The following is a 27877-nucleotide window of genomic DNA, read 5'->3' as shown; positions in this document are numbered from 1 at the left end:
TACCTATTTGGCGCTTTTTAAAATACTGATGACATTGATGACGTAATTGTCAACATTTCATCATTCTACAGATGTGGCCCATGGCTACCATTAATAGCCGTGATAATCACTATTTTACTCTAAAAGAGTCTGAAAATGCTCAAAAAGATCAAAAAAATACCTCGCACAATTTATTTGCGGGATTTTTGCATAATTTTTAAAAATTTTCCGATAATCGATTATCGGCTTCAAAATATCGATATATATCGACGGCGGCAAATATCGATACAGGCTTGCTACAGCTTATACAGACCCGTTTCTGGAAGTGACATCGACTATCCGAGACCCGACGCGACGTTCCGAGGCCCGTTAGCGGGTCTCGGAACGTCTTTCGATTAAAAACTATATTTTTATGATGTACGCACCTTAGGGATGCTATAGACAAATTTTTGTCTGGGACTCACAAAGTAGGTATCATACCTACACTCTACAGTATATACAGCTTACCTTACTTCACCCCACACAGAAACTTCACACTCGCGCCATTCCTATAAAAATCACCCGTTAGAGATCGCACCAAACGGCTCTAGACTCCGCTTATTAGCCGCTATCGAGGCGCATGCGCGAACGAATTTACTAGGCACTCTTTAAAATTTTTCTAAGTGTCAAAGACGCGGGCCTCGGATCGTCAGTACGATGTACCGGGTCTCAGATAGTAAGCAAGTTCCATATAGATATATATTGATAAATATCGATAATATCCCACCACTATTGTTTTTACATGAGTGAGAGGGCTCAAATTTTTCGAAAAATTGCAACGAAATCTTTAAACGCACGATTGGATTGCTGAGATTTAGAAAATAAAAACCAGGTGCGATTGGGTTGCTGTAAATTACTCCAAGAGCAGGCATCGTAGCAAAATTTTTCTTTAAAAAAGTGACTTTAGTGACTTTCAGCAGTGAAAAAAGTGACCATTTTTTTTTATTCCAGCGTTCAGGAGAGCAAAAAATCGAAAAACAAAAGTAAAAACCGTTCAATAAGAAATCGGTACTGTATTCAATGAAATCACGAACCGACATAATACATATCTCACCCGAAAACTTTACTTTATTCTCACTAGCCCCACAGGAAAATCCTTTTTTTTTTTTAAATATGAGAACGAGTAGTTCGTTTAAACTTTTAATATTTTAGATTTTGAATGATGTTTTTTTGAAGGAAGTTGATTTTGAAAATGAAAACGGAATATGCCTAAGCGAGGGTGAAAGCTCTTGAAAATTTGTATTTCGAGAGGCATAAAAACGACATTTTTTGTAAGTTTATTTTTTGGCTTCAAAACTTGATTTTTTTAAAAAGAAAAAAAAACAAGCCCGAGCGAAGCGAGGGCAAAAGCTTTTGAAAAATGATGTTTCGAAAAGTGAAAATTTGTGTTTTTTTAAAAATAAAATTCTGAAATTGTTTAATGAAGAAAATTCGCATAAAATCCTTTGAAAATGAGTAAAAAAAAGATAATTCGGATGAAAAACGATAAAAAGTGACTTTTGTGGAAGAAAAGTAACCAATAGTGACCTTTTGATGAAAAAAGTAACCAAAAGTGACTTTTCGTGAAAAAAGTGACCAAGTCACTTTTAAAAGTGACCCGCAACGGTGCCTGCAAGAGCCATTTTCTTAGTCATATTTCAAGTTGAAAACTACAATTACCTATGTTTTGAGGTCTCAATTTAAAAATCTTGGAAATTGTTTTCATCCAAAAAAAATCAAAGAAATCACCCTGAATAAGAAATTCTAAGATAATTTCAATTCTTGAGGAAAATCCGAATTATACAATGAGTAATGATTCATTTTTCCATTTTTTTTTGGTCTCGAACAATATTTTCTTTGATCAGCTTTTGTCTACAATTCTACGTTTTTATTCATGAAAACATCAATTTCTACTACTTTTTCCTTACAGAGTGAAAAAATTCAGCTTGAAAAGCACTCATACACTTCCTCAATCATTCAACCGCTGAAAAACAACAACACTCAGAACACAAATGATACTTATCAAAATCATCGTCTCGTGTAGGTCACCATTACATCGGATCGGGGTTCATCGGGCATACAATGTAACAATAAAATTAATCAAAGTCTCATACCTGTCATATCAATTACGCCGACTTCGCCCTGCACCCCGCTTCTCTACACTCTGCCGCCTTCCTTGGCATTAAACGCGCCGCGTACTTTATACGTAAAAGTTAAGTACGCTTTAAAAAGCGAATAATCTCGCGGTCCCAGAGCACAGCCGCTAATTATAATATCTCTTTACACGTGTACCTTGTTCAGCGGCTGATTCGTCGTGTTGTATGTTTATTTTGCTCTTTTTGAATGTATTTAATCGCTAACATGCAACACAAAATGTACCTACGTATACGAGACTCCAAATTCAGCAACAAATTATTGACATGACGCGTTTATTCGTTAATTTTTTCCAATTACAATTTTACACGCGAGCGCGGAAACCGGTCCAAAACTCAACACATATGTACGACACGATGGCGTATAAATCATTTAAATACTCGTCATATTTGCACGAAATTATACCTATAAGTACGTACCACCGACGACATTATCTCGAGCAGAACCTAGAACAGCCTCAAGTTCTTTCAACTACGATACGACCTAGGACAATGACGACCATATAGATGAACAAAATTTTTCAAATATCGCGATCGCCTTCTTCATATTTTGAAATCTTATCTATTCGGCAGCATGCCGCTTTCGCGCCCGCATTCCGCAACCAACGCAATGAACGTAGCGCATTATAAATTTGCAAATACCACATCTTATACATATTTCCGCATAGCCTCCTACCATGTCACGAGCGTACTCGTACATCGCGAAAGTCGAACCCACGCTGTGTACTTTTTTGCGGCTTGGCATAGCCTATAAGCTCACTCAAGGCACCTTTCGCGAAATGGAAAAATTTTCACCTGAATTTATTCGTAAATTGTACCTAATGGTCTTTCTTTCGCCACGAAAACAATATTAATATTATCTTCGGCGTAAACGCACCGACACAAGCACACTACACCTATCATCCATCAAATAAAAGTCGTGCCATTCGTCATACACATAACTTTTATCTACTCTCGGAAACATAACCCGAGGCAAATGTCACGAACCAAAGTAAAGTGAAAAGAAGAGCGAAAAAAGTATGCACTTGGTCCGACAATTATAATACATACCCACGTAAATATATTAAAACTTTTTTCACAAATAATGGTGCGTATAATACATACGTATATTAACGAGCTCATAAAATACACAATGTATACGATGCGTACTTCCACATACTGTAAACTCGACCATAAACATGACGTTTTTTTATTCGTGTCTTCGACTTATTGTACTTATTTCCTTCCTTTTCAATTTCCGTCAAATTACGAGATTTACCTTTTAAGTATACTTATGGGAATAAATTCGTAAAATAATGATAAAAAAAAACCTATTTTCGATTAAACAGAATTTATGTATGTATTTGAAGACGACGACGACGAAGCCAAGACGATTCCTCGACTACTAACTCAATCACATTTAAGACTGACAGAATAGAAACCCACTTAAGATGATTAGTTCACACAACAAATACAAAATTCAATTTACGAAAGATTCGGAATCCTCCCACGCACGTTGGAATTATACGTACGTAATTTTCATTTATTGAGGTGAAAGTATAAGGGGCACTGAAGAGGGCAGGGCTCGAAAAAATATTCATTAAAAGTCAAAAAACAAAATTTGTATGATCTTTGACAGCATCTAAATAATGTAATGTGTGGGAGAAAAGAACCAGAAAATGGTTTGTGGATGTGGATAGCTCATCTGACAGTATCAAGATAGTCCTTACTCAGTTCGGGCTATAAAAGATCCCAGATTTCCAGTTCTATGTTAAACCTTGAACAGTGAGAACTAAAACAAACAGGCTTACTATATCACAGGAATAAACTTTTGGACTTTCTTAATGGCCTTTTTTGGGCCAGAAAATTATATTCATGATACTTGGTTTTACTTTCGTTTCACAACAAATGAAAATATGTAAATTTCGATTTTTTGGTGTCTCATTCTCAGATTTTTGCACAGGATATGATCAATATTTGTAGGCTCTGAACTAGCCGGAGGTGTATAATTTTGGAGGAGAGTCTCTAAGCTCCAATACGTTTCAAGAGAAAAATAGTCAACCTCAAACTTATCGCAGAATATTCGTAATAAGATGAACTAACTAAAACGAGTAAGAAGGAAAATTTTTGAAAAATGAGTTTTTCACGGAGCAAAGTGTAATACACTTCCTTTCAAAGAATATTTAATATCGGAAAATTAATGAAAATTACAGTAGTCACTTAATCAGTCAAGGATTTCACCAAGAGGAAGCAAAACAAGATTTTTAGGCATGAGAAACACAAAATGAAATGATTTTCTAAAATTCTTTCAATATACGATTATTCCATGAAAATACAGAAGAAATTCCTTTTCGAGTGAAAATTGCACGAAAAATTGACACAAAAACAGGGTGTCTAACAAAATTTCTCCGAAGAAATGCAGTACTTTTACAGTACCTTTTGCAGTACCTTATATATTTTTTTATCCAGCTTAAACCCCCCCCCCCCCCAAGAAAAAAAATTATATTTTTGAACCAGTTGGAATTCGTCGATAAAATTGTAAGTATTTCAATCGAAACAATTTCTGGAAATGATTTTCCCTGGCTTTTCCAGGTTTTCCAGACCAATTTTTTCATTTTTCCAGACCATTTTTTTTCAATTTTCTATGCTTACCGCATACTTTGGTTAAAGAAAAAAATTTTTTTTTTGGGGGGGTGTATTTTTTTTATAAGCTTCTCTTCGAACTGGACACTTCTTCGGATATAAAAAACAGCTCAACTTTGATTATTAACTTTTTAAATTAAAAATAAGTAAATAAATGAATAAAACATGCATCAAGTTTGGCCAATTGATTACAATATTCATAATAACTTTTGAAAATGTTTCGATCTTTTCTTTTATGGTTTTTTGGAGGCATCAAAATGTGAAATTTGTTCATCTTAAAATTGAGAAACAAATTGGTCCGAGCGAAGCGAGAACTTTTGAAAATTTCATTTCTAGATGCTTAAAAACGAGGTTTTTTTTAATGAGAAGAGTTTATTTTTTGACTTTTCAAATTTTAATATTGGAATGATGTTTTTTTGAAGGAAGTTAACTACTTTTGAAAAAAAAGAGAACAAGGTCGAGCGAAGCGAGGGCGAAAGCTTCCGAAAATTTGCATTTCGAAAGGCATAAAAACAAGGTTTTTTTTATGTGAGAACGAGTAGGTTTTTTTTGGCTTTTAAAACTTTAGAATTTGAATAATGCTTTTTTAAAGGAAGTTGATTTTGAAAAAGAAAACAGAACAGGCCCAAGTGAGGGCGAAAGCTCTTGTAAATTTGTATTTCGAGTTGCATAAAAACGATGTTTTTTTTTTTCGTGAGTTCATTTTTTGACTTTAAAACTTTAATTTTTATTATCCAGAAATGTTCATCTGGTCCTTTAAAAAGAAAAGAAAACAAGCCCGAGCGAAGCGAGGGCAAAAGCTTTTGAAAATTTGTGGTTCGAGAATTAAAAAATAATGTTTTCCTTTCATAACAGGTCCTTATCTGAAATTTGCAATTGATCGTTTTTTCAAAATTCCAGGGGTTTTGCGTGAAAATTACGAAATTCCCTGACTTTTCCAGGTTTTCCAGGCTTGTGGACACCCTGCATCTTTTGAGGTACAAAATGAACATTTTTTTTAAATTTTCACCAATTAATTCATTTTGAGGTTTTTGAAAAAATTTTAAATCAATGATTTTGAGAAAAAATACAGTACTTTTCAGGCAAAATGCAGTACTTTACAGTACTTGCAGTACCGAGGATTTCAATGCAGTACTTTTACAGTACTTGCAGTACCTGCAGTACCTGTTAGACACCCTAAAAAAGCAAAAACGCGCCCATTTTTATGAATTTAAAATCAAATTTTCAGGCATGTGGGGAAAGGGAGGGGCACACAATCTGGTAACTTATTTCAGGAAATTTAATTCAGCAACATGCCACAAAATTAGAAGGTTGCGAGAAAGAAGATATGTACTCCATAAAAATTCAAATTTATGAAAATTGTTCACAATTTTTTTTACACGAGGGTGAAAAATTTATTGAATAAAGTTTCAATTTACCATTTGAAGGTTCTCTAGGTTACCATGTTGGGGGAATAACTTGCTTTGAAGAGTGTATAGGGTACCCTGCCCGACTGCCCAAATCACAAAAAAGTTGAGCTTTCAAAGAAAATTCATTTTAGAAAATGAAAGTTTTGAAAAAGCTCAAATCCTTAATTTCCAACAAAGTAAATGAATAAGAATTGGACATTTTTTTCAAAAATAATTCAACAACATGAGTAAAAAACATTGGTCAGAAGCACTTTTAAAAAAATTACTGAAAAAAAAATCGTAATATTTTCAGCTTTCAATAGAGGGCGACTAGATAAAGAGGGGCAGCTTGTTCCTTCAAAATTTTCAAAATTTAATTTTAGGTTGGACAATTTTCAAGACGGATGATTCTTTTTGAAAAAAATCCTGAAATCTGCCATCATTATTCTGTTTGGGTGAAAAATTTTCGAAATGAAATATCTACAAATTATTGAATCAGGAGCTCATCATTTTTTAAATTACAAAACAAGAAAAATACCCAACAACAAATTTTTAGAATAATTCGCAATTCGTAGAACATACTTACATAGTCAGTTAGTTACTACTAAAAAAAAAAAAAATGTACGTTGTAAAGTCAAATGCGAATGTCAGACTTTTCACACAACCATAAAAAAAGAATCCGAGCTTATAACGCATGTTCTTTCCAAAATGCAAAATACCACCTTGATATAACCTTTTCAAAAAATCTCAGCGTAAAATGAAAAATTTATTTAGCGTAGAGAGTTTGAAACAACTTTGACTTCACGCACCAAAATGAAATTTTCTTTTACACATAAGTCTTACCAAGTACGCACGAGTGAAATATTGTAAGTTCAATTCCAGTTCTTTCTTATGTACATTGTACACTTACACTTGCAAGGATACGAGTAGATTTTCCAATTATATTTGCCTTTGGCAGACGAAAAAGCTCGTAAAAGTTGTACCCGGCTCCGTACCAGATTATCTATCGATCAGATGCTCCTACTTTCTGTTTTTCGTTTCGTAAAAATTATCCTTCTGACGCACGAACCCACCTTTAGGACCGATGGTTTTACTGGCTTGGAAATTTGTTGACTTTGGTTCGGTTTTTAAATTTATCAAAAAAAAACAGAGCAATTTGAAATGAAAAATTTAATTAATTACCATACATAGTAAAATTGATTTTAATAAGCATACCAAAAAGGGCCGGTCATGGGAAAAAATGTTGCTTTTCACTATTTTTTCGTAATTTTTTTTTTGCTTTCTTAGCTGCTTTAATGGTATTTTTTTAGCAATTTTTTTATACATTTTTGATTTTCAGACCATTTTCACTCGATTTACCTATCAATTTTCTATCGACTTTTCACTTTTAATCAATTTTGAAGCTCTTTTGCACGATTTTTTTCACTTTTTTATGTCATTATTGATTATTGCGGTTTTTTATATCATTTTTTTTGATAATTTATTTGATACATGTGCCATTTCTCACAAATTTTTGTACTTTTTTCAAATTTTCGTGCCATTTTGTGTAATATTTTTTGTTGATTTTTTTTCGTACTTCGTTGAATTTTTTCCATTTATCTAAAATTGATTTTTTTTCACCGAAGGAAGCATTTTTATTCACTTGCATACTGCATTGTTGCACTTATTACTCATCATATTTTCTATTGACAGAATTGCATGACTGTTCCTTTCGGGCCAACCCCATTTTTTCACCCCCAGAGCCCCAATTTTGATTGTTGATTTTTTTTTAGTATTTTCCCGGTCATTAGTAGCCGAAAAACTATCACAAAAAATTTTTTCAACGCCCCAAAAAAAAGTAATGCAGAGGGTTAAGCATGTCAGTTTCGAATTTTTACCTTCTTTCGTATATCTTCCACCCCCAAACCCTCTCTTCATTACTTTTTTACACGTATCGAACCAAGACGCGTTGTGAATGGTGATTGCGAAAGAAAAATTCCAGTAGCGCAGTGAGAACTGATGGCTTATAGCTGGTAAAGTAAACGAGTAGGTAGGTAATTTACGCAACACCCACAATCATGACATTGAACGAATTCTAGTAAAAACATCGACTTGCTCGTTGTCGTTGCAAGTTGCTGACGTCGGCATATAGTTATACCCCAATTCTGTCGTCCCGTCGAAATTCCCAGGACACTTTTTTCTTTCACTGGGCCATGAACCTTGATGCGAGCTTTTGCTCGAATTTCGAAGGATATAAAAAGCGAAAACTTCGTATCGATTTGAAATTACTGTTTTAATTATTTATTTCGATCGAATTTTTATAATCGAGCTCGTGTTTTTCGGCTTCTTTCCCCCATACTTGATGCTTGGTTTTCAGACACCAAAATTTTATTCACAGTCTACGAATACGAAGGCCTGCGATAACACAATACGCAATTTTAAATCTTACATGAATCAATAGCGAACTTTTAAAATACGCGATAAAATTACACTAAACGCAGGTAAAAGGTCAAGAGTCCGTGTAACATCTCTATTAATGTCGATCGAGCATCTAATATACTGTAATAAATTCTCGCAACACCTACTTGATTCCATTTCAAATTAACGTCATACTTCAATAATGACTATACGAACAGTTACACAGGAAACGATAAAGTGATATTAATTCGTATCGATGGCACGTTCGCTATCACCAAACTAATCACACGTTTGATTACTTTTTCAACGTCTGTGTTTCAATTTATAATAATTATTTCAATTATTCTTCAAAAAAAAAAAAAGGTCCGATATTTTTCAATTACAATGTAATATTTTTTTCGCAACAAAAATGTAGGTACGTTGAAGTAGACTGGGCATGAATGATTGGTCTTCATAAAAATGGCATGCTTCGATGTCAGGGTCAAAGTTTACCAGCAGGAAAATAATTAGATATGTTTTTTACAATGTTCCTTCATGTTTAATTTTTTTTCAGTCAAATGACATAACTCACATTTTTTTCAATTTTTTCAAAATTTTGCGCATTTTTTCCGAAAACGAAAAATTGATACAAAAATTAAGGATTTCAATGAAAATTCAACCAATTTTTCATAATATCTTGAATTACTCAGTCAAATTCGGGGTTTTTAGAATTCACTTTCGAGACCTATTTAGATGCCCTGACCAGACGAATTTTCTGGATTTTTTGAACATTTTTTTAAACTGTAAATTCTCATTGATTCGAATCGGCATTGGAAACTGAAACAACAAAAATATGGAAACTAAAATTCACCATTATTTTCTAGCAATTTTCCACCACGAGGATTTCCCAGGGAATCCCCTCTACCTCCCTTTATCAAGCAACCTTGTTCTTTCATAAAAAGGGCCGTAATCTCCCGCATTAATATTTCTTCTTTCCATCAATCAATAAACTCGTATTTTTCCATATCACATTTCCAACCAACTCATCAATGTCAAAGTCAAGACCATACATCTCTTCGCACATGAAAAAAAAAACCGAAGACGAAGAAAGAAGCCAGGAAACTTTAAACTGTACACAATTCACCTATACGCTGGAAACATTATACTGGGTAAATTAAACGACCGCATATATCGGCTTGTCTGCATCGTAGCCTGCAATTACTCAGATGCTGATACATTTGCAGGCAGTCGACGGCTGCGGCTGCGGCTTATAGGCTACATAATTTCAATCAAAGCCAGACAAAAGTCATAAATTTTTACCTTTCATTGTACGTAGCACGATCGCGGGTCATGTCCACTGCGCAATATCTCACGATTTATAACATCTGTTATCTGGATCCGTTATGCATTAACCTACACACACACATATTTTCCACTTCGGGCTATTAAAAACCACACTTCTTTTAAAGCTATCTGTCTTATAACGAGTTTTTGGTTTTTTTTCTTCCCTTCAGAGACCAACATATTACATTTTTTTTCCTCGGTATACGCGTGCACACTGGGAGGAAAAAAATTTTCAACGTGTAATTTAGTACTTTAGTGCGTTATTCTTGGATCGAAAAATCCATAAACCTGGACCCGTTTATTATATCTCAATTAACAACTTTGTGAATGATTTTTTTCCCTTTTCTTTGAGCCGTCGAGTTTCCACATCCGTCAAACAAATTACTTAGCTGGATGACTCGACTCGTAATAGTAACCGATTAGATATTAAATTTCATAGCAACGCAATACTTTTGACGAATAAAATGAGAAAAAAATAAACAATACCGACGACTAATACATGTTATACCATTTGAAACCTTTTTCCAACTACAAGTAGCCTATTTGGCCTCTTAAAACCATACAAATACTCGCATAAATTAAACGAAAAACCAAGAAAAAAGAGTACTAATGGACGAATAATCGTCCATTATGAATGTAATGGCGTTTAAATAAGTTCGCATATAAAAGCGGAAAAAAATGGGGAATAAAATTCAAGTTACAATAGCACTACAAGAAATTTATCTCATTTTGACGTTTATTATGACCGAATTTATACTATTTCGCCAGACTTTTTCTATTCACCTGATGAATGACTTGGCAGATAAATCGTCTCTCGAATAAGTTCGTAGACAAAATAACTGTTCTGATTGTGCTTTATTCAAAGGTCAACATTACAGTTTACATACACAGCCATTGTAGGAATAAATCGATAAAAAAAATTACGAGTATTTTTTCTCATTACGAAATGGCACGCCGGACTAATTTGTGTAAATTTATTCCATTTGTGAAAGGATGACTCATCGACGTCGTTTAAAACCAAGCAAAGGGTTAAGAATGAGTCGGGATCGTTTCAATTCAGGGGTAAAAGCACTGTAAAGGTCGATAAATCATTAAAAATTCCACAAATAAGTAAACAAATTTCAAAGCTCGTAGCATTGTCATGAAATCACGCGAGGTGGTTACTTTTTTGAATAAATTTCACCTGCAGATCGATAAAAATGAGAAAAAAATCAGCTATCCGAGTCCGGGTCGGCGTTAATGAATGCAATTCTTGTTTATCTCATGAGCTGCATAACATTTCAGGCCTCATTAAGTTTACATTCTATACAAAATATGTCGTTAAACGTTTACTCGAGCAAGTAGAAAAATAAAGTATTGACCTTTGCATATAAAAAGAAGCTCGAATATAGCAAAGTACCTACTACCGTATTGAACAGTTAATTGCCGCAAAACAAGAAACAAGTATTCATCGCTTCCAACCAAACCAACGCACCAGCGGCGAGTCACTTTCACTGTAAACTATAAAATCTAATCTGGTTCGAAATGAAACCTGGCGTCGTCGATGAGTAGTCGATAACAAACGACTGTATTCTGATGTGCATTACATACTTTCTTTCATACATTTTATAACGTTACAAGTTGTATCTCGAGGGGTAATTATTTATACCGATAAAATAATCATGTTCGATGTTAAGCTCTTTTTGTTTCAATTTCAAATCGATTACAGTAACATATGAAAAATATCACTTAGAACATCCCAAAACTACTTTATCACGACTCGAACAAAAAAAAAACATAAACATTACGACAAGTATTAATTTAAAAGTCAAAAATCTCTTCAACAATAATACCTGTAATTAAAGAATACAACTACATACCGGCGCTAGTACATAATTACACGAGTAATTAGAGTACATTCCCACAGAACAGGAAACCCATTAATCAACATAAGAAGGAACTTTCTTCGGTCTCAAAACTGATAACAGTAGTAGCTTCAGAAAAATGCAAATAACGAAGAGGAAAATTCATTTAAACGCTCAGAAAAACGCAAGTTCCCTTGTAGAAAAGAAAACTCAATGTATGTAACAAAGTAACAATCACTTAGCAGTCCTTAAATTAAACAATTAACGAATTCGAGTTTAAATTTCAATACAATTACACGAAAATTTCATAATGAAAATAAATATGAAAGAAATCGTTCAATCGTATGTTCAATGTCAACCTTAACTGGTGGTACTACTAGTATACATAATTGGAAAAGTGAGAATTTTCAAAATGTCATTCGATGTCAACATTTGAAAAACGAGAATTGCCTATAACATAAAATAAACTGCAAAATAAATTAATCGGAGGGATGAAAATTTCATAAATAAAACAATGTATACGATTGATTGGACGAACAAAAGATGTGAAAGAAGTCGTAAAATAGCTGATTAGGTGATCTAAACGAAGTTATGATTCATAGCATTCGTAAGTAGGATTTCCATTCGAACAGAGGATCTAATTAGAGCAAAGCTATATATCGAACAATGTATATCCAGGAATGTGGAACAGATATTATTAGGTGCGTGCTGACTGTTGATAAGATTTTAGAATGTATCGAAGCTGATTTGCACTATTTTCAATTTCCTTATTGCAATATCACTACGTGAAGCACTGAAGCTTACAATACAAGAGGAATATGTTTACATACCTAGAAACGCAACGATCAAACAATCGATATCCGCCAACGGAGATTCGAACGGGTTCAATATTAAAACTAGGTTCACGAGTTACACTTTATAAAAATTCGCAATTACTTTAATAAAATTGAAATATGAAATGTTAAAAATTGTATCAACGAACACACAAAATACAGATAATTAAAAGTAAAGTTGCGTATCTGCCATCAATTAAAAATAAAATGTCTGTGGAACGCTCATTCCTTTATCCCCACTTTTTTGAAAACTTTTTCTGTGTAGGTAAGATGAAGAATAAATTTCTTTTCAGCTTTTTTTCAAGTGAAACGCCTAATAACTTGAAAATAATTATCTGTATTACTTTTAAACAATCATAATAAGCAAAGTAAATATTCAAAATTAAAAATTTTGAGCTGAAAACTTTTATATAAAAAAAAATAAAAAATCAACACCTACTCAATTAAAATAAAACTGCTTGCTAGGCTTTGGTGATAAACACAAAAAAGAACAGAATCAAGATTGCTTTTTTGAGAAATCAAAACTTCTTTAGAAAAATGGTACAGATTTTTAATAATCAATTTTTCACCGATAATTACTAATTCAACGAATTAATTAAGTATTTAATTAAAATACAATATTTCAGTGATTTCAAATTTGATTTATTTCAACGGTTTTTATGAGAAATATTTTAAAACTACAATTTCAGTAGCAACGTGAAATTCTCACCCAGCGAAGTTTTGTTATCACAAATTCCGAATGAAAACGAAGTTCTCGAAGAAGAAAATTATTCATTCGAATTTCTGGAAATTTTATGAGCAAATGGTTGATGAAAAAAATGTAAATACAAATAAACTATTTTATGAAGTGATTGTGTAATGCATAAGATGGGTTAATTTACTTGTGCAATGGGTGATTTAAACGTAGCTTGTTAACTCGACGCTCATTTTTTATTCTCAAGTGTGTTACCTAATTCCGCTTAGAATGGCTAACACAGGAGTTCTGCCTTTTGTCCGAGGTGTTGATTTTAGCACCAACGATTTCAGCGTAAGTAGATGAATAATATTTGATCAGTATTTATGCTACAGTTTTACAGTATTGAATCATCTTTACAGGGAAATTTTCCACATTCGGTGAAACTTATGTCCAGTGTGCAATGGCTAAGACTGAACAATACCAAATTAGAAGAAATTCCTTCGGAATTGGGAAATTTGCTAAAATTGGTTCGATTTTCAATCTTTTTCTCTACCTTGTACGTGTACGAAGAATATAATGTTATTTTATCCGCAGGAGCATTTATCCTTGAAGAGAAATAAATTGGAGAAACTGCACGGTGAGCTGACCGAATTAACAAGTTTGAGAACTTTGAACGTTCGCCAAAATGCTCTCAAGTCATCCGGTGTTCCTCCTGATTTATTTAAATTGGAAGAATTAACTACTTTGGATTTTAGTCATAATAATTTGAAAGAGGTTCCAGAAGGATTGGAGAGAGCTCGTTCCTTATTAGTATTGAATTTAAGTCATAATAAGTTAGTATTTCAGAAATGCTCGTAATCTCACAAAGAAGAGATGAATTTTAATTACCTTTTTTTTTCCTGCAGAATTACTAACATACCAAATATATTATTCATACATCTGACCGATTTGCTATTTTTGGATTTGAGTAACAACAGTTTGGAAACTTTACCACCTCAAATGAGAAGACTGACTAATATACAAACGCTTATTCTAAATCATAATCCACTGGGACATTTCCAACTAAGGTAAGCAATATTTTTATACTACAGGCTGATCCTACATCTCGTATGTTACTTTTCTAATTTCTGATTTCAGACAGTTACCATCGCTAACAAGTTTAGAAACACTTCATATGAGAGACACTCAAAGAACACTAAATAATATGCCCAGTAGCTTGGAGATGTTAACTTCTCTAACAGATCTAGATTTAAGTAGAAATGAACTACCTCGAGTTCCAGATGCTCTCTATACTCTCACCAATTTAAGGAGGTTGAATTTATCGAACAATTCGATTACTGAATTATCCTTAGCTTTAGGTAAATATTTTTTTTCATTTATGGAAACTTATGAAAAAAAAACAATATCAAGTGTTTTTAATAATTTTTCAGATGTTTGGCAAAAACTAGTTGTACTCAATTTATCCAATAACTTGCTAACCGCGTTGCCAACCGCTCTATGTAAATTAAGCAGTCTTCGGCAATTGTATTTAAACAATAATAAATTGAATTTCGACGGTATTCCTTCTGGTATTGGGAAGCTGTCCTCTCTAGAAATATTTGCAGCTGCTGGAAATGAATTGGAAATGATCCCAGAGAGTTTATGCCGGTTTGTATGATCCTTTTGTGGAGTAAATTACGGAAATTAAATTATGTACTAATGATAATTCTCGGATTCAGGTGCGGTTCATTGAAGAAACTAATTCTCAGTTCGAATTGTCTCGTAACGGTTCCGGATACGATTCATTTACTTAGTGATTTAGAAGTATTAGATTTAAAAAATAATCCAGATCTGGTTATTCCTCCCCGTCCCACTTCGATGCAGCAAGGCTCCGGAGTGGAGTACTATAATATCGATTTTTCGCTTCAGCATCAATTAAGATTAGCTGGAGCTTCGATTCCACAGCCTCAATTAAATACCAGTACGTTATCGTGATATGTATAATATGTTTCACTCTGATTAAGAAAGTATCATTCATGATTTTTTAATGGTGTTTGATCTTGCAGGTGCTAGTAAAGATCCAATTGCTAGAAAGTTGAGACTTCGCAGAGGTAGGCGCGATACTGAGAATAGCGCTGATCAAGATCAAGCCAAAATTCTCAAAGTAAGTGATGAATGTTAGGAGAATTTGAAAATAGAAATTCATTTTACTGAGCGCATGTACGTTTTTTTAGGGAATGAAAGATATAGCCAAAGATAAAAATAGACAAACATCTATTGATGACGAAGTGCAATCATTGAAGTAATTATTTCGTATTAGTATGTATTTACAAATATTTGAATGAGGTAATGACCTCTGATGTGTACGTTTCTACATTTTACAGACCAAAGAGGTGGGATGAATCTCTAGAAAAGCCTCCTTTAGATTATTCGGAAATATTTGACGATGAAATTGGCCAAATGTTGGGCTTAACTATTTGGGAGATCGAAAACTTTTTGCCTAATTTAGTCGATGAATCTTTACACGGGAAATTTTATGAAGCTGATTGCTACATCATTTTGAAAACATATTACGATGAGAATGGAGGAACAACGTATAGTATTTATTTTTGGATCGGCGAAAAATCACCGGTAAGCGGTCAATCGAATGAAACCTTACGAATGAAAAAGATCACTGTTAAAAATTGAAATTGTTTACAGCTCGATAAAAAAGCCTGCGCTGCGATGCATGCTGTCAATCTTCGAAATTATCTTGGCGCACAGTGTAGAACTATACGAGAAGAACAAAATGACGAATCTGAAGAATTTTTAAGTTTATTTGATTCCAATATCGAATACTTGGAAGGAGGCAGAACTTCCAGTGGATTCTACACAGTAGAAGATGTGGTAAGGTTTCAAAACAACAGTAGCATAGCCAAGGTAAATAAATACTATCGTAATAGGTAGTCTGGATTACTGTATAACACACTGGGTGCTGCGGTAGGGAGTGGAATTGTGACGTCAGTGGTTCTGATTTTTCATCACTTCACGTTGCATTTCAAATTTCACAGTAAAAAAACAACTTCAAATTAAAATTACGCGAAATTTTCAATGAACACATAGGTATTTTAATAGGTCAAAATGTTCAGAATTTAATGCTCTTTCAAATGGTTGTTTATCGAAAGCGCTAGCGTTTACCGTTCAAAAGTTTTTAAAGCTCAAAGTTGTAAAAAGAAGCCCTTGCAGTAAAAATCCAACTTTAAAATTGAAATTACGCGAAATTTTCAGTGGACACATAGGTATTTTAATACATCAAAATGTTCAGATTTTTATCCTCTTTCAAATGGGTTATTACCGAAAATGCTAGCGCTTACCGTTCAAAAGTTTTTAAAGCTCAAAGTTGTAAAATAATAATAACTCGCGGAAAAAATTCCAACTTTGAATATTTTATTTAACCAAAACGTTCAGAATTGTATCCTCTTTCGAATGGTTTTTTGCCGAAAGCGCTAGCATTCATCGTTCAAAAGTTACTAAAGCTCAAAGTTGTAAAAAGTAGCCACTCGCGATAAAAATCCCACTTTAAATTAAAATTACACGAAATTTTCAGTGGACACATAGGTATTTTATACAACCAAAATGTTCAGCATTTTATCCTCTTTCGAATAGTTTTCAACCCAAAGCGCTAGCACTTGCCGTTCAAAAGTTAATAAAGCTCAAAGTAGTAAAAAGTAGCTACACTGCACAAAGCGTATACAGTTGCGGATTTTCTAGAACCACTGACGTCACAATTCAACACAAACGCAACGCGCACTAACACAAGCGCCGATCCAGACTACCTATTACGATAGTATTTATTTACCTTGAGCATAGCCATGTTTCGAAAACTTTTGTCCTCGGTTCGTTCGAGCCTGTTTTCTTAATGGAGTCATCATCGTGCTCTCATTTTTGCCTAGATTTATACAACTCGATTTTATCGAGTGCACAGTAATGGCGCATCTATACATTTGGAACCGGTGCCTATTTCCATCGAGTCACTTGACCCGAGGTACACCTTTATTCTAGATGTCGGTTTGAAAATATTCATATGGTATTGTTCTAAATCAAAAAATACTTTGAAGTCGAAAGCCAGGTAAATAATTTTTTATCCTAATTTTAAATGCTTTTATATTCGTTGTTATTCATTTGTTCGGTTATATTTTAGATTAGTAGCTGAAAAAATAAATAAAAATGAAAGAAAAAATAAAGCTGAAATTATCACTGATATTGATAGCTGTAAGACGTCAGAATTATGGCAATTATTGGGAGAAGAAAGTGATGAGAAACCCGAGGATCCATTCAAAGTAAATTTTTTCATTAGTTGAAAAGTGTTTTTCTTATTTTCTGCTAACTGACATTATTTGATTAATAGGAATATGTGAGCAATGATTTTAAACCAATACCGCCGAAATTATACGAAGTTAAGTTAGGAATGGGCTACTTGGAGCTTCCGCAGGTTGAATTACCTCATAATAAATTAGTCAAAACTTTATTAGACACTGATAACGTGTACATATTAGACTGCTTTTTGGATTTATTCGTATGGTAAGTTTGATTGGTTCGAATCTAATCCTACCCAAATGAAAATGATATTTTAATCGTACGAATTTTTTTTAGGTTTGGTAAAAAATCAACCAAACTAGTACGGGCAGCGGCTGTGAAATTATCACATGAATTATTCTCCATGTTAAAAAGACCTCCTCATGCTTTGATCACTCGTATTCAACAAGGCACTGAACCACAGATTTTCAAACTCAAATTTTCCGATTGGGACGAAGTAATTGCTGTAGATTTTACACGAACCGCCGAATCTGTTCAAAGAACCGGAGCAGATTTAGTCAAATGGGCTAAACAACAAGAAACCAAGGTAAGGAATCCTTCAGATAATTTCTTCAACAGGTTTTTGAGAGTACATACTGATTTTGTTAATGTTTAGACCGATCTGGGAGCATTATTTACCACTCGACAACCCACCGTTCCATTCCAAGAAGCAATGCAGCTGATGGAAGAATGCAATGAAGATTTAGAAGGAATGGAATGCTTTGTTTTGGAAGGAAAAAAATTCGTCAAACTGCCCGAAGAAGAAAAAGGTAGTTTTTTCTCATTCAGACTTAAATATAATTTTTCGTTTTCAATGTATTTATTGCAATGAATTTTTTCAGGTCATTTTTACAGCAAAGAGTGCTACGTATTCTTATGTCGATATTGGGTTCCCGTTGACGATTGCGGTGAAGATGAAACTGATGGCGAAGGTCCCATCGAAGAAGACTTCCAGTGCATTGTTTATTTCTGGCAGGGTAGAGATGCTTCAAACATGGGCTGGTTAACGTTCACATTCGGGTTGGTATTTCTGTTATAAAATTCACGAATGGTATGAAATGTTAATGAGATCTTTTCCCATCAGATTGCAAAAAAAATTCAAGTTATTGTTTGGTGAAAAATTAGAAGTTATAAGAATGCATCAGCAGCAGGAAAATATCAAATTCTTGGCTCATTTCGAAAGACGTTTCGTTATTCATCAAGGAAGTCGAAAAGAAGAACATGAAAATGAACGTTTGGAACAACCACCAGCTCAGTTGTATCAATTGAGGGCTAACGGTAGCGCTCTTTGTACTCGAGTCATTCAAGTCAAAGCCGATGCTACTTCTCTGAACTCTTGCTTCTGGTAAGTATTCGAAAGAAAATAATCTGTCATGGATTTTCCACATTCTTATTTTTGATTTTATTATTTCAGTTATATTTTGAAAGTTCCATTCGGAAATGAAGGTTCTTCCGGATCGGGACTGATTTACGTATGGATTGGCTCAAAGGCCGATGCGGAAGATATCAAACTCATACAAGAAATATCCGACGATATGTTTAACAACGTAATTAAAAGTTTCTAATTCAATTAACTACGTTGATCAACATGAACTTTTTAATAGAACTTTAATTTCACAATTATTCTCGCAGCCTTGGATTACTTTGCAAGTCATTAATGAAGGCGAAGAACCTGATAATTTCTTCTGGTACGCGTTGGGAGGCCAGAAACCTTACGATGAATCAGCTGATTTCATGAACTACACGAGACTCTTCCGGTGCTCTAATGAAAGAGGGTATTTCACAGTTTCGGAAAAGTGTACAGATTTTTGTCAGGTATGTACTGTACAAAAAATATTTAACATTTCTCTCTTTTGCCAAACACTACAAAAGTTATTATTTCGATTCGTTTGTAGGATGATCTCGCTGATGATGATATTATGATACTGGACAACGGGGAACAAGTTTTCCTTTGGTTAGGAGCTAGATGTTCCGAAGTTGAAATCAAATTAGCTTATAAATCCGCTCAAGTAAATATAATTTTTTTGTTTCTTAAATTTTTTGAAGCTTACAAATATCAACGCTCATTTTTTTGTTCGTAGGTTTACATTCAACATCTTCGAGTTAAGCAACCGGACAGACCTCGAAATTTGTTTTTAACACTGAAAAATAAAGAATCAAAACGTTTTACGAAATGCTTTCATGGCTGGAGTGCTCATAGAAAGTGCCTAGATTAATTTGATATTTTCTTACTCAAAATATTCATCAACATTTATCATCGTTTTGTACATTTTGAAATTTATTTATAAACAATTAACGAAGTATTATTTATTATTATTAAATGGCAATATTTATTTTTTTATTTTGTGATATGTATATAAATGTTACCATAGTTTCAATATAAACGTTTGTAATTCGACGAATGTGTACTTTAATTTGTTACGAGTTCGGTCAATCAATCCTTCAACACAGTCATTTAAATTTTAGAAAACTTATATTGCAGTATAGGCGTTGTACATTGAAGCAAGTATTAACTATTACAAATGCTCGAATTAAAGCAACAAAACATTAACATTGGTAAAATATAAGTAATGGTAGTTTTTGTTCATGAACAGATATAACTTAAAAGGTAATGATATCACAAAGCGAACTTGAAGCGAGGCGGTACTTAGTCGTCATCGTCGTCATCATCCGATGGTACGAAGAGTTCATTCTCTTCTAAGAAGTTTGCCATGTATTTACTTATAGTCGCCCCGATCAGAAGTCCTGGAATTACAGCTAAGCATACCTTGATCAATCCAAATGATGTCTGTTCAGGTGCTGGCAATAAAGCTCCGGTTGGTGTGGTTGTGACCGTTCGTTTGAGAACTGGATGAGGTCTTAGTTGAGTTTTCAGCATATTCGATACTCGACTAAGCATTGTGCAGATGCAAAAGATGGGAAATTGAAACTAATTTACTAAAAAATATTCCAAATTTTGATTTTATCAATAAAACACCAAACGGATTGCTGATAAAACAGGGGTGGAGGGGAAGGAAAATAAACACATCAAGTTTATTTGATTATCAAGGTTGAACGAAAACCAAAGTTCACAAACAAAAATTTATTCTGGAATGACGGCATGATTACGTCACAAGACGGATATTTTTAGGCTCGTAGTAGCAGGGCTGCTTAGCTAGCCATTAGCTTTTAGCCATTAGCCATTAGCCGAGGGTAGCCAATGCTTTTTTAGCTTTAGCCATTAGCTGGCTAACTCTCCGAAGCATTAGCTAGTAGCTAGTTTTTAGCCAATCATTTTTCATTTCCATAGCTGGTTGATTTTTTTTTGCTCCTATCCTCCTGCCTCCTATTAGACTCTTAATTTTATGTAAATTTGATTTTTAAACCTGATTTTGAGTAATTTTTTTTTTTTTTTTACTTTTTACTCCTTTTTACATATGATTAATATGTCAATAAACAATTTCTGGGAGTACCATGTAATTGGTCTTTTTTCAACGAATGTTTTGAGGTACAACTTCATTTTAAAAAAATTAGCCATTAGCTAAACGTTAGCTAGCCAATCAGAAGTTGTTAGCCATTAGCTTTAGCTTTTAGCTAATGAAAATTTTTTTTAGCTTTAGCCTTTAGCTTAGCCAATGCGATTGGCTAAATGCAGCCCTGCGTAGTAGTCGTAGTTGGCTATAGTCTGTTCCAAATAAGAAACGCCAACTTTTTTAAGGAGTAAAACATAGGGTCCACAGGAACAAGCAAGGTTGAGCACTACGCTAAGCCAACGAGAATGATAACCGGTTTGCTTTTCATTGCTGTGTAAAATGGTTTACCTCCCCGTCAGTTCCCCGAACATCACGCCTCGTCGTGTGTTGCGGGTTGTCAGTTGGCGTTTCTTATTTGGAACAGAGTATAGTTGCATAGGTATTATGAAAATTGAAAAGGTGTTTTTTATACCGAGTTGGGTTTTTTTTACAAATTTTTCAGCCAGTTTTTGTATTTGTATTGGAAAAAAGTGATAAAAATATAAAATCTTCAGTTTTCATCTTTTAAACAAAAAAACTGCCCGTTTTTTTTCGATCTCTCCTCAAATCTGTTGCTGAAATGCTAACGCGCGTTTTCAAAAAGACATCAAAACGTTCAATTCGATCGAAAAACAATAATTTTTTCGTACGCATAACCAAGTAATAAAAACCCAGAATTTTAAGAATGTGGATTAATAGCATTTTATGCCACTAGTTCAAAAATAGTACTTCCATTATCTTCCTAAATTGGTGCGTCTGCGAAGCGATAGGACACAGACACATTGTAAAGAATTACAACAATGAAACGAAATATTTACGAGTATATTACATAAATTTTACAAAAACAAATAATTCTTACTTTATTCACAAAAATCAGATTGACGTAGTATCAGTTAGTTATCGGACAGAAATGTAACAGCTTTCGCATCATAACGACCAATGGCTAATTTGCGAGACTTTAATGTTGTTAAATACAGAATTGTTAATTTTACTTCTTAAAAGTTGCAAATACAATCGTAGGCATACAATCGAATGTAATATAATTCACGATTTTATTTACGAAAACAAAGAGACGCCAAACGTGAGCCTGACACGTTAGTGAACAATCTTCATATAGATGCATTTCAACATCTACTTCGTTCCGAAACGTTTCTTCAACACGGCAGTCGGTAATTTACTGGTTAACGTATCAGGATCAACGACCACGGCCATAAGTTGATTATCGTCACCGAAATCGCTCAAAAACACTAAATGCTGCACAGACAAACACACATAATGCACAGAATTAGAATTATTGCCTATGCTCAAAATCCCTATTCCATCGAGTGATTTACCTTAAAAGTTTTCATTATCTGAAATGCTACATTATCGGATCGATTTAAAGAAAACTGACTGTTGCCACTTTCGCTGTTGTCGCTGCTATCGGGCGATTTTACTCGATCGAGTCGAGGTATTTTACAGCTTGAGTCTGGTAAATTCTGTAAATGAAAATTCAACACGACAAATTATAAATAGTGATTGGTAATGGTTCAAGTATTAAGAATATCTATTCACCTTGGATTTATCAACAACACAAATGGTACTATCGTCGTAAAACAGTATAACATCTTTATTGCGAGGATCGCAGATAATTCCTTCAACCGGAAACTGACGATTTAGCCACTGTTTCGGGTGTTTTTGATCTAACGCTCGAGAAAACGGTGTGTACATCTTTTTACTCATATCATACTCGACGATCTACGACAAATTAATACAATAATTTCGTTGACCAAGTCGAAGAAATTTACCCGATAATACAAAATTTAATTTACCTTGTGGTCAGCGTAGGAAACTACAATGGTATCATTAGCTTCATTAATAGTTAAAGCTGTCGGAGCGCTACTATGCTTCGGTAAACAGCAATGAAACTGTAAAAGTACAAATTTAATTACTTACAAGTTTCAGATGAAGTTTGGGGTGGAGGGAGGAATTAAAGAGTCAGCTACTAACTTGTGACTTGGTCCACACAGCGATATTACTTGACCTATCAGCAGCTACTATTCGTTCACAGTCTTCAGATACACGTAATAAGAATGTGATATCGGTTAATACTGAAACAGGAAACCAGATTAGTTTAGCTTTAAATATAATGCAAAAAAAAAAAATTAATAAAATTATATCCTTACCGGAACTATCAGCATTTAACTGATACAACAACCGTACACTTTCATCAGGAGACAGTTCTACTACAGATATAATTCTATTTTTACCCGCTGAAGTCAGGTATTTACAATCAGGAGAAAAGCTAAAGCACACCGAAGCCGATTTAAACGCAGCAGGTAATCCGCTAATTCTTCTGATTTCAGACTTTGAGTAATCTTCAACCTGAAATATTACAATTTTTTACTCAACAGATCATTATTACAACGTACGAAGAGTACTTGGGAAAATACGTAGTAGTGATTGATCTATCAATTTCTCTTACCAAGCAGAACCGTAGTAATCTCACAACCGAATCTGTAGAATAGGCAATCCAATTAGCATCAGAAGAAATTGCAGAACATCGTATCGGCGCATTTTTGTATGATTTTATCATAGCTACGTGGGATAAAACATCGTTCGTCCAGTGATACAACTCCATATGCTCTTCATAAAGGATAAGTACTAATTTTGCTTTGTAAGCTAAACAAATTTTTCTTGACTGAAATGCAAGAAAGTTGAACCTTTAGAATTCAGAGAAGCTAGCAAGTGAAATAATGTAGTACAGAGTGTGGATTGAAAATTAACCTGTAGCAAAGGAGAATATTTGATGAGTGTCTTCGGTGGGTAGCTACTTGCGGCCAAGTATCCGTCAAGTCCTGAGAAAGTATAAAAAACAAAATTAAGAAATCTACATATAATCACAATCACTGTACAAATATGAATACAATTCAAATCATCATTACCGCCAGAAAATAATTTTTCTTCAACCATTGCCAGAGCTCTAACGTCATGATCATGAATAGCTCGCTGTATGGATTTAATCCATTTGTAATTATTGCCGGAATTTAACGATGAACTTTTAACGCTGATTTTTTCAAGAGACGAAATTAGCGGATCAACGCCTGTAATTAATCGATTATTGAATACAATAAATTTACAATGAAAATTTCCTCTGATGCAGAGATTAGAACAGAACAGATACAACGTACCGGCACAATATAGTTTATTCTGTTCTTGATTTAGGCATAATGCGAGTATATCAGCTTTGTGAGACTGATGAGAATCGATCTGTAAACCTCTTTGTCCATCCCAAAATACAATTTTTCCTCTGACAAATTAGAAAAGAATATGAGCTTGAACGAATAAATAGATGAGAAGACTACGTGATTCATTTAGGTACGTGAATATAATACCTCGAGTCTCCCGAAATAATGGTAAAATCTTCGGTAACAGCGATACACCAAACTACCGTCTCTTTGTGAGCTTCACTTCGACCAGGAAATAATTTATGAATTGCGTGGCCAGTAGTAACATTCCATACTCGAACTGCATCCACAGAACCAGTAGCTAAAAACTCTCCATTTGGCTCCCAAGCGATACACAGGATTCTGCCTAAATACACAAATCCCAGGAAATTATCACATATTATTAATTCTAAGAGATGAACAGCAACAGAATAGGTATAGGTAAATACCTTGTTGTTTATCTAAAAGTTTTTCGTGTAATATACTATCGTCATGTACGTTGATAATGTTTATGTAACCTTCTTCGGTTCCGGCCTGAAAATTTAAAAATTAGAATCATTGAACAATTGCCACTCATTTACAACATTGCGTCGGAATAACATTTATGTATATACGAATAAACTGATGATAACTTACAGCAATCAAAGAATCTTTGCTATTCGTATCAATGCACCAACAAGGTCCCGAAGTGACAGGTATTTCGTGCTGAAAAGAAATACAACAACCGTAAGTATCAAGTAAACAGATTATCGATGGTTTAATGATTAGCTATGATTAAGAGTTCGAAAAGTATTGAGATTTTACTTTTGCTTGTAAAGTAGGTAAATCAATTTCTGAAACACTGCCAGCTAATCCACTACAAAATAATCGATTGTTCAACCACGCAATACTTTGAACGGAATTATTCGGATCGCCGATGAAGACTCGATCTATATGCGGTGTATGTCGTACATCCCAAATTTCAACGGTATTGTTCGACCTGAAATTCATCCGAGTCATTAAAATCAATTCAAATTCCGAAAGTCGGACCAAGTGAATTTTCTAGCAAGGGAATGAATGTGGACTACGTACCTCGATAAAGCTAGCAAGCTTAAATCTGAATTGTAACACAAACAATGAATAGCTTTGGGAGAGGGCGCATAATGATTGAACTTTTTGATCTGATAAGTAGCAATTTCCATTTTCTCAAAAAAGTGCAGCAAAACACGAAGATAAGAACTCCAAAAACACCACACGAAACACTACAGATTCCTACACTTGAGAGATGCACTACGAAGAATTCGTAATCTTATAAAAACATTTACTCCTGTTTTTATAAATTTTAACTGTTTCTCGATAGGTAGATATCTCATAAAATGGATTAGAATCACAATTTTCAATGAAAATCGCAATAATTATTCTCGGTCGGTGAAAACTTCACGTATTTTTATCGCCACATGTTTTCTGTTTTTATCAATTGAAAGATGTAGGAGAAGGGGGAAGGTGAGACGTGGTTATGGCAGTGTTACAACGCTCAAAAAAAAGTAATGCGATGGATTTCCCTAAATTTCCCCTTTTCCCTTTTTAAAATTGGAAAGTTGAACTTGAAGTTGAAGACCTTTGCAATGATACCGAATTAATGAATCACATATTTTGAAAATTTGTACATTTTTTTTTATTTCATATTATCGTAAAATCAACTTGTGATTGAATAGGTACCTGATGGTTTTGTTTTGCACGCGTTAAATTAAAATGTAAAGCACTTTAGTTCTATGATCCAATCTAACCAAACTCATGCATCTTGTTGATCTCAAACACTTTCACCTTTCACACCTCTGGGAGGAAACAGTACAATATATGTATGAACAATGAAGGACAAGTATGCTCAAAAATTATTATTTTCATAAATCATGATGAATGAAGAATCAATTTTATAAGTAATGCAATACGTACCTATGCACTTCATAAATCATTTTGAGCTTTGAAGTTCTTCTTGTTCTCTTGACTCTTGAGTTGAATGCATCGGAATCGGGTAGGCATTTTATTTTTGCTTCATTGTTCGTATGCAGTGAAAATCAGTGGCGTCTGGCGTAGCCAGGATTTTCTCAAGGAGGGGGCAAAACCAGATTTATAGTCATGATTCATGAAAAATCGAAATGAGGGGTAATTTTCTGGAAATCTATTGTAATGTGTGGTGATTTCATGAAAATAAAGGCAAAATTACTGCTCGAGCGAAGCGAGAGCGAAAATTTTCGGAAAAAATGGGTCCAAAAAACGAAAAAACGTCCATTTTTGCATGTTTTCTTTCAAATTTTTGCTCTCAAGGGGGGGCCATGGCCCCCTTCGCCCCCCCCTTGGCTACGCCACTGGTGAAAATGGTATTCAATTTTCTTGTAAATCATTTTGTCCAACAATCTGTGAATTTAATGCGAAATATTCTGTAAACAACGACATTATTATTATGTCGTAGGGCAGAACAAAACTTACAATGTTGGCTCTAGTGCTCTAGATAAAATAAAAGTATAAAATAGGTAAACACTTATTCGAAGATTTTAATGATTTTATTAGGCTACACGAACTGATCTTTTTTTCATTTTCCAAGTTGATAGCAATTTCTATTTCTGTAACTGTATCACAAGAAAGGTATTAGAACATTAGAAGGTATTTATTTTTTAGATAGAAAATATTTATGCAATCTAGAAAATCTCATTTAACGAATGATCCATGACTAAGATGCTACAATTACAATATTTGCTGCATGGTGCGACAATTTCTAAAACTAGACGTGTCAAGTTTGAACTTTTTCAATTCGAGCATTTCAACGTACCTACGTAGACATAGGTGAGTATATATGAAACGTTTAACGTATTCATAGGTAAATAATAATTATTGCATTGACCTTTCAACTCCACTTCAACTGAAATTATTCACCAATAAGTCAAAACAGAACTACATAGTCAACGAAAGTCTTTTACTTTTCTTTAATATTAATTAAGATTTAAGTAGGTTCGCCGACTCGTAGTCGCATCCGTTGCATCAGAACTTCGAGAAGCCCGAAGATATTGAATTTGATATTTGAATTGAAACTAGAATGCTACTTTAATTGAAAGTAAAACGAAACATAAAGAAATTCCATCTTCAAGCATACTTCAACTGAATTAAATGAAAATCTTATTGATGTGCTGGTGAACAGTATTTTTTTAAAAACTAAGTAATATCATTTTTTTATGTATTTTTTAATTTTTTGAAAAATAATAGCGTACTCGTACTCGTACTCGTCTTGTTGCAAATATTTTTCTTCCTGGCAACCACTTGAACCACTTCTGCATTATTTATTGTGAGTAGTCTGCGTACTACTACAGATTCAATAATGTGTACAATTACAATAATCTGAAATTGAAACGTTAAACGTTACGCTTCATGGCTTCAATATTCAAAATTCAAATTTTCCATTTTTGATTTTTTCACAAAAAAAAAATTGAAAAATTAAAAAAAGTTAAAATTTTTGATTTTGTTTGATGTGGATTGTGGTGGTAGTACTAACTAGTGGTATTGCAAAATCGCGAGTGCATGTTTTTCTTTTCTTATCAATGTTGCGCATCAACAAATATTAAATTCTCTCGTTCAGATGTCAAATTTTGTATTAATTTTTGT

The 27877-nt window shown here is 33.8% G+C and overlaps 4 protein-coding genes across 4 annotated transcripts in view; 1 reads left to right on the top strand and 3 right to left on the bottom strand.

The window, feature by feature from the left end:
- The window catches only part of Lis-1 (LisH and WD40 domain-containing Lis-1), a 43712-nt gene extending 30954 nt beyond the window's left edge, over positions 1 to 12758 (bottom strand). The window contains exon 1 of the mRNA XM_065357772.1: positions 12555 to 12758. The gene's annotated coding sequence lies outside the window, so the exon portion shown is untranslated. The remainder of the gene's footprint in view (positions 1 to 12554) is intronic.
- A 531-nt stretch (positions 12759 to 13289) lies between these two features.
- On the top strand, positions 13290 to 19945 carry fliI (FLII actin remodeling protein). Its single transcript, XM_065357771.1, has 22 exons — positions 13290 to 13584; positions 13653 to 13760; positions 13828 to 14066; positions 14139 to 14300; positions 14371 to 14591; positions 14664 to 14880; positions 14952 to 15193; positions 15279 to 15376; positions 15447 to 15514; positions 15597 to 15843; positions 15913 to 16098; positions 17145 to 17320; positions 17393 to 17531; positions 17600 to 17772; positions 17845 to 18094; positions 18164 to 18317; positions 18390 to 18567; positions 18632 to 18892; positions 18962 to 19094; positions 19180 to 19362; positions 19443 to 19556; positions 19629 to 19945. Exons 1-22 carry the CDS (start codon positions 13522 to 13524, stop codon positions 19761 to 19763), a joined length of 3747 nt encoding a protein of 1248 aa, XP_065213843.1. The 5' UTR covers positions 13290 to 13521; the 3' UTR covers positions 19764 to 19945.
- A 56-nt stretch (positions 19946 to 20001) lies between these two features.
- EMRE (Essential MCU regulator) lies at positions 20002 to 20567 on the bottom strand. Its single transcript, XM_065357776.1, has one exon. The coding sequence runs from the start codon at positions 20444 to 20446 to the stop codon at positions 20195 to 20197; it is 252 nt and encodes an 83-aa protein (XP_065213848.1). The 5' UTR covers positions 20447 to 20567; the 3' UTR covers positions 20002 to 20194.
- Positions 20568 to 21841: 1274 nt separating this feature from the next.
- Positions 21842 to 25703, bottom strand: l(3)72Dn (UTP4 small subunit processome component l(3)72Dn). Its single transcript, XM_065356115.1, has 15 exons — positions 25316 to 25703; positions 25049 to 25223; positions 24881 to 24949; positions 24694 to 24778; positions 24413 to 24611; positions 24209 to 24327; positions 23963 to 24121; positions 23805 to 23875; positions 23503 to 23718; positions 23204 to 23402; positions 23028 to 23128; positions 22850 to 22945; positions 22593 to 22775; positions 22373 to 22516; positions 21842 to 22292 (listed from the first exon to the last, which is right to left on the bottom strand). The coding sequence occupies exons 1-15, from the start codon at positions 25423 to 25425 to the stop codon at positions 22170 to 22172; spliced, it is 2049 nt and encodes a 682-aa protein (XP_065212187.1). The 5' UTR covers positions 25426 to 25703; the 3' UTR covers positions 21842 to 22169.
- Between the last annotated feature and the right edge of the window lie 2174 nt (positions 25704 to 27877).

Source organism: Planococcus citri, chromosome 3 (assembly GCF_950023065.1).
Source record: "Planococcus citri chromosome 3, ihPlaCitr1.1, whole genome shotgun sequence".
Classification (NCBI taxonomy): Eukaryota; Metazoa; Arthropoda; class Insecta; order Hemiptera; family Pseudococcidae; genus Planococcus; species Planococcus citri.
This window is presented reverse-complemented; position numbering and strand designations above follow the sequence as displayed.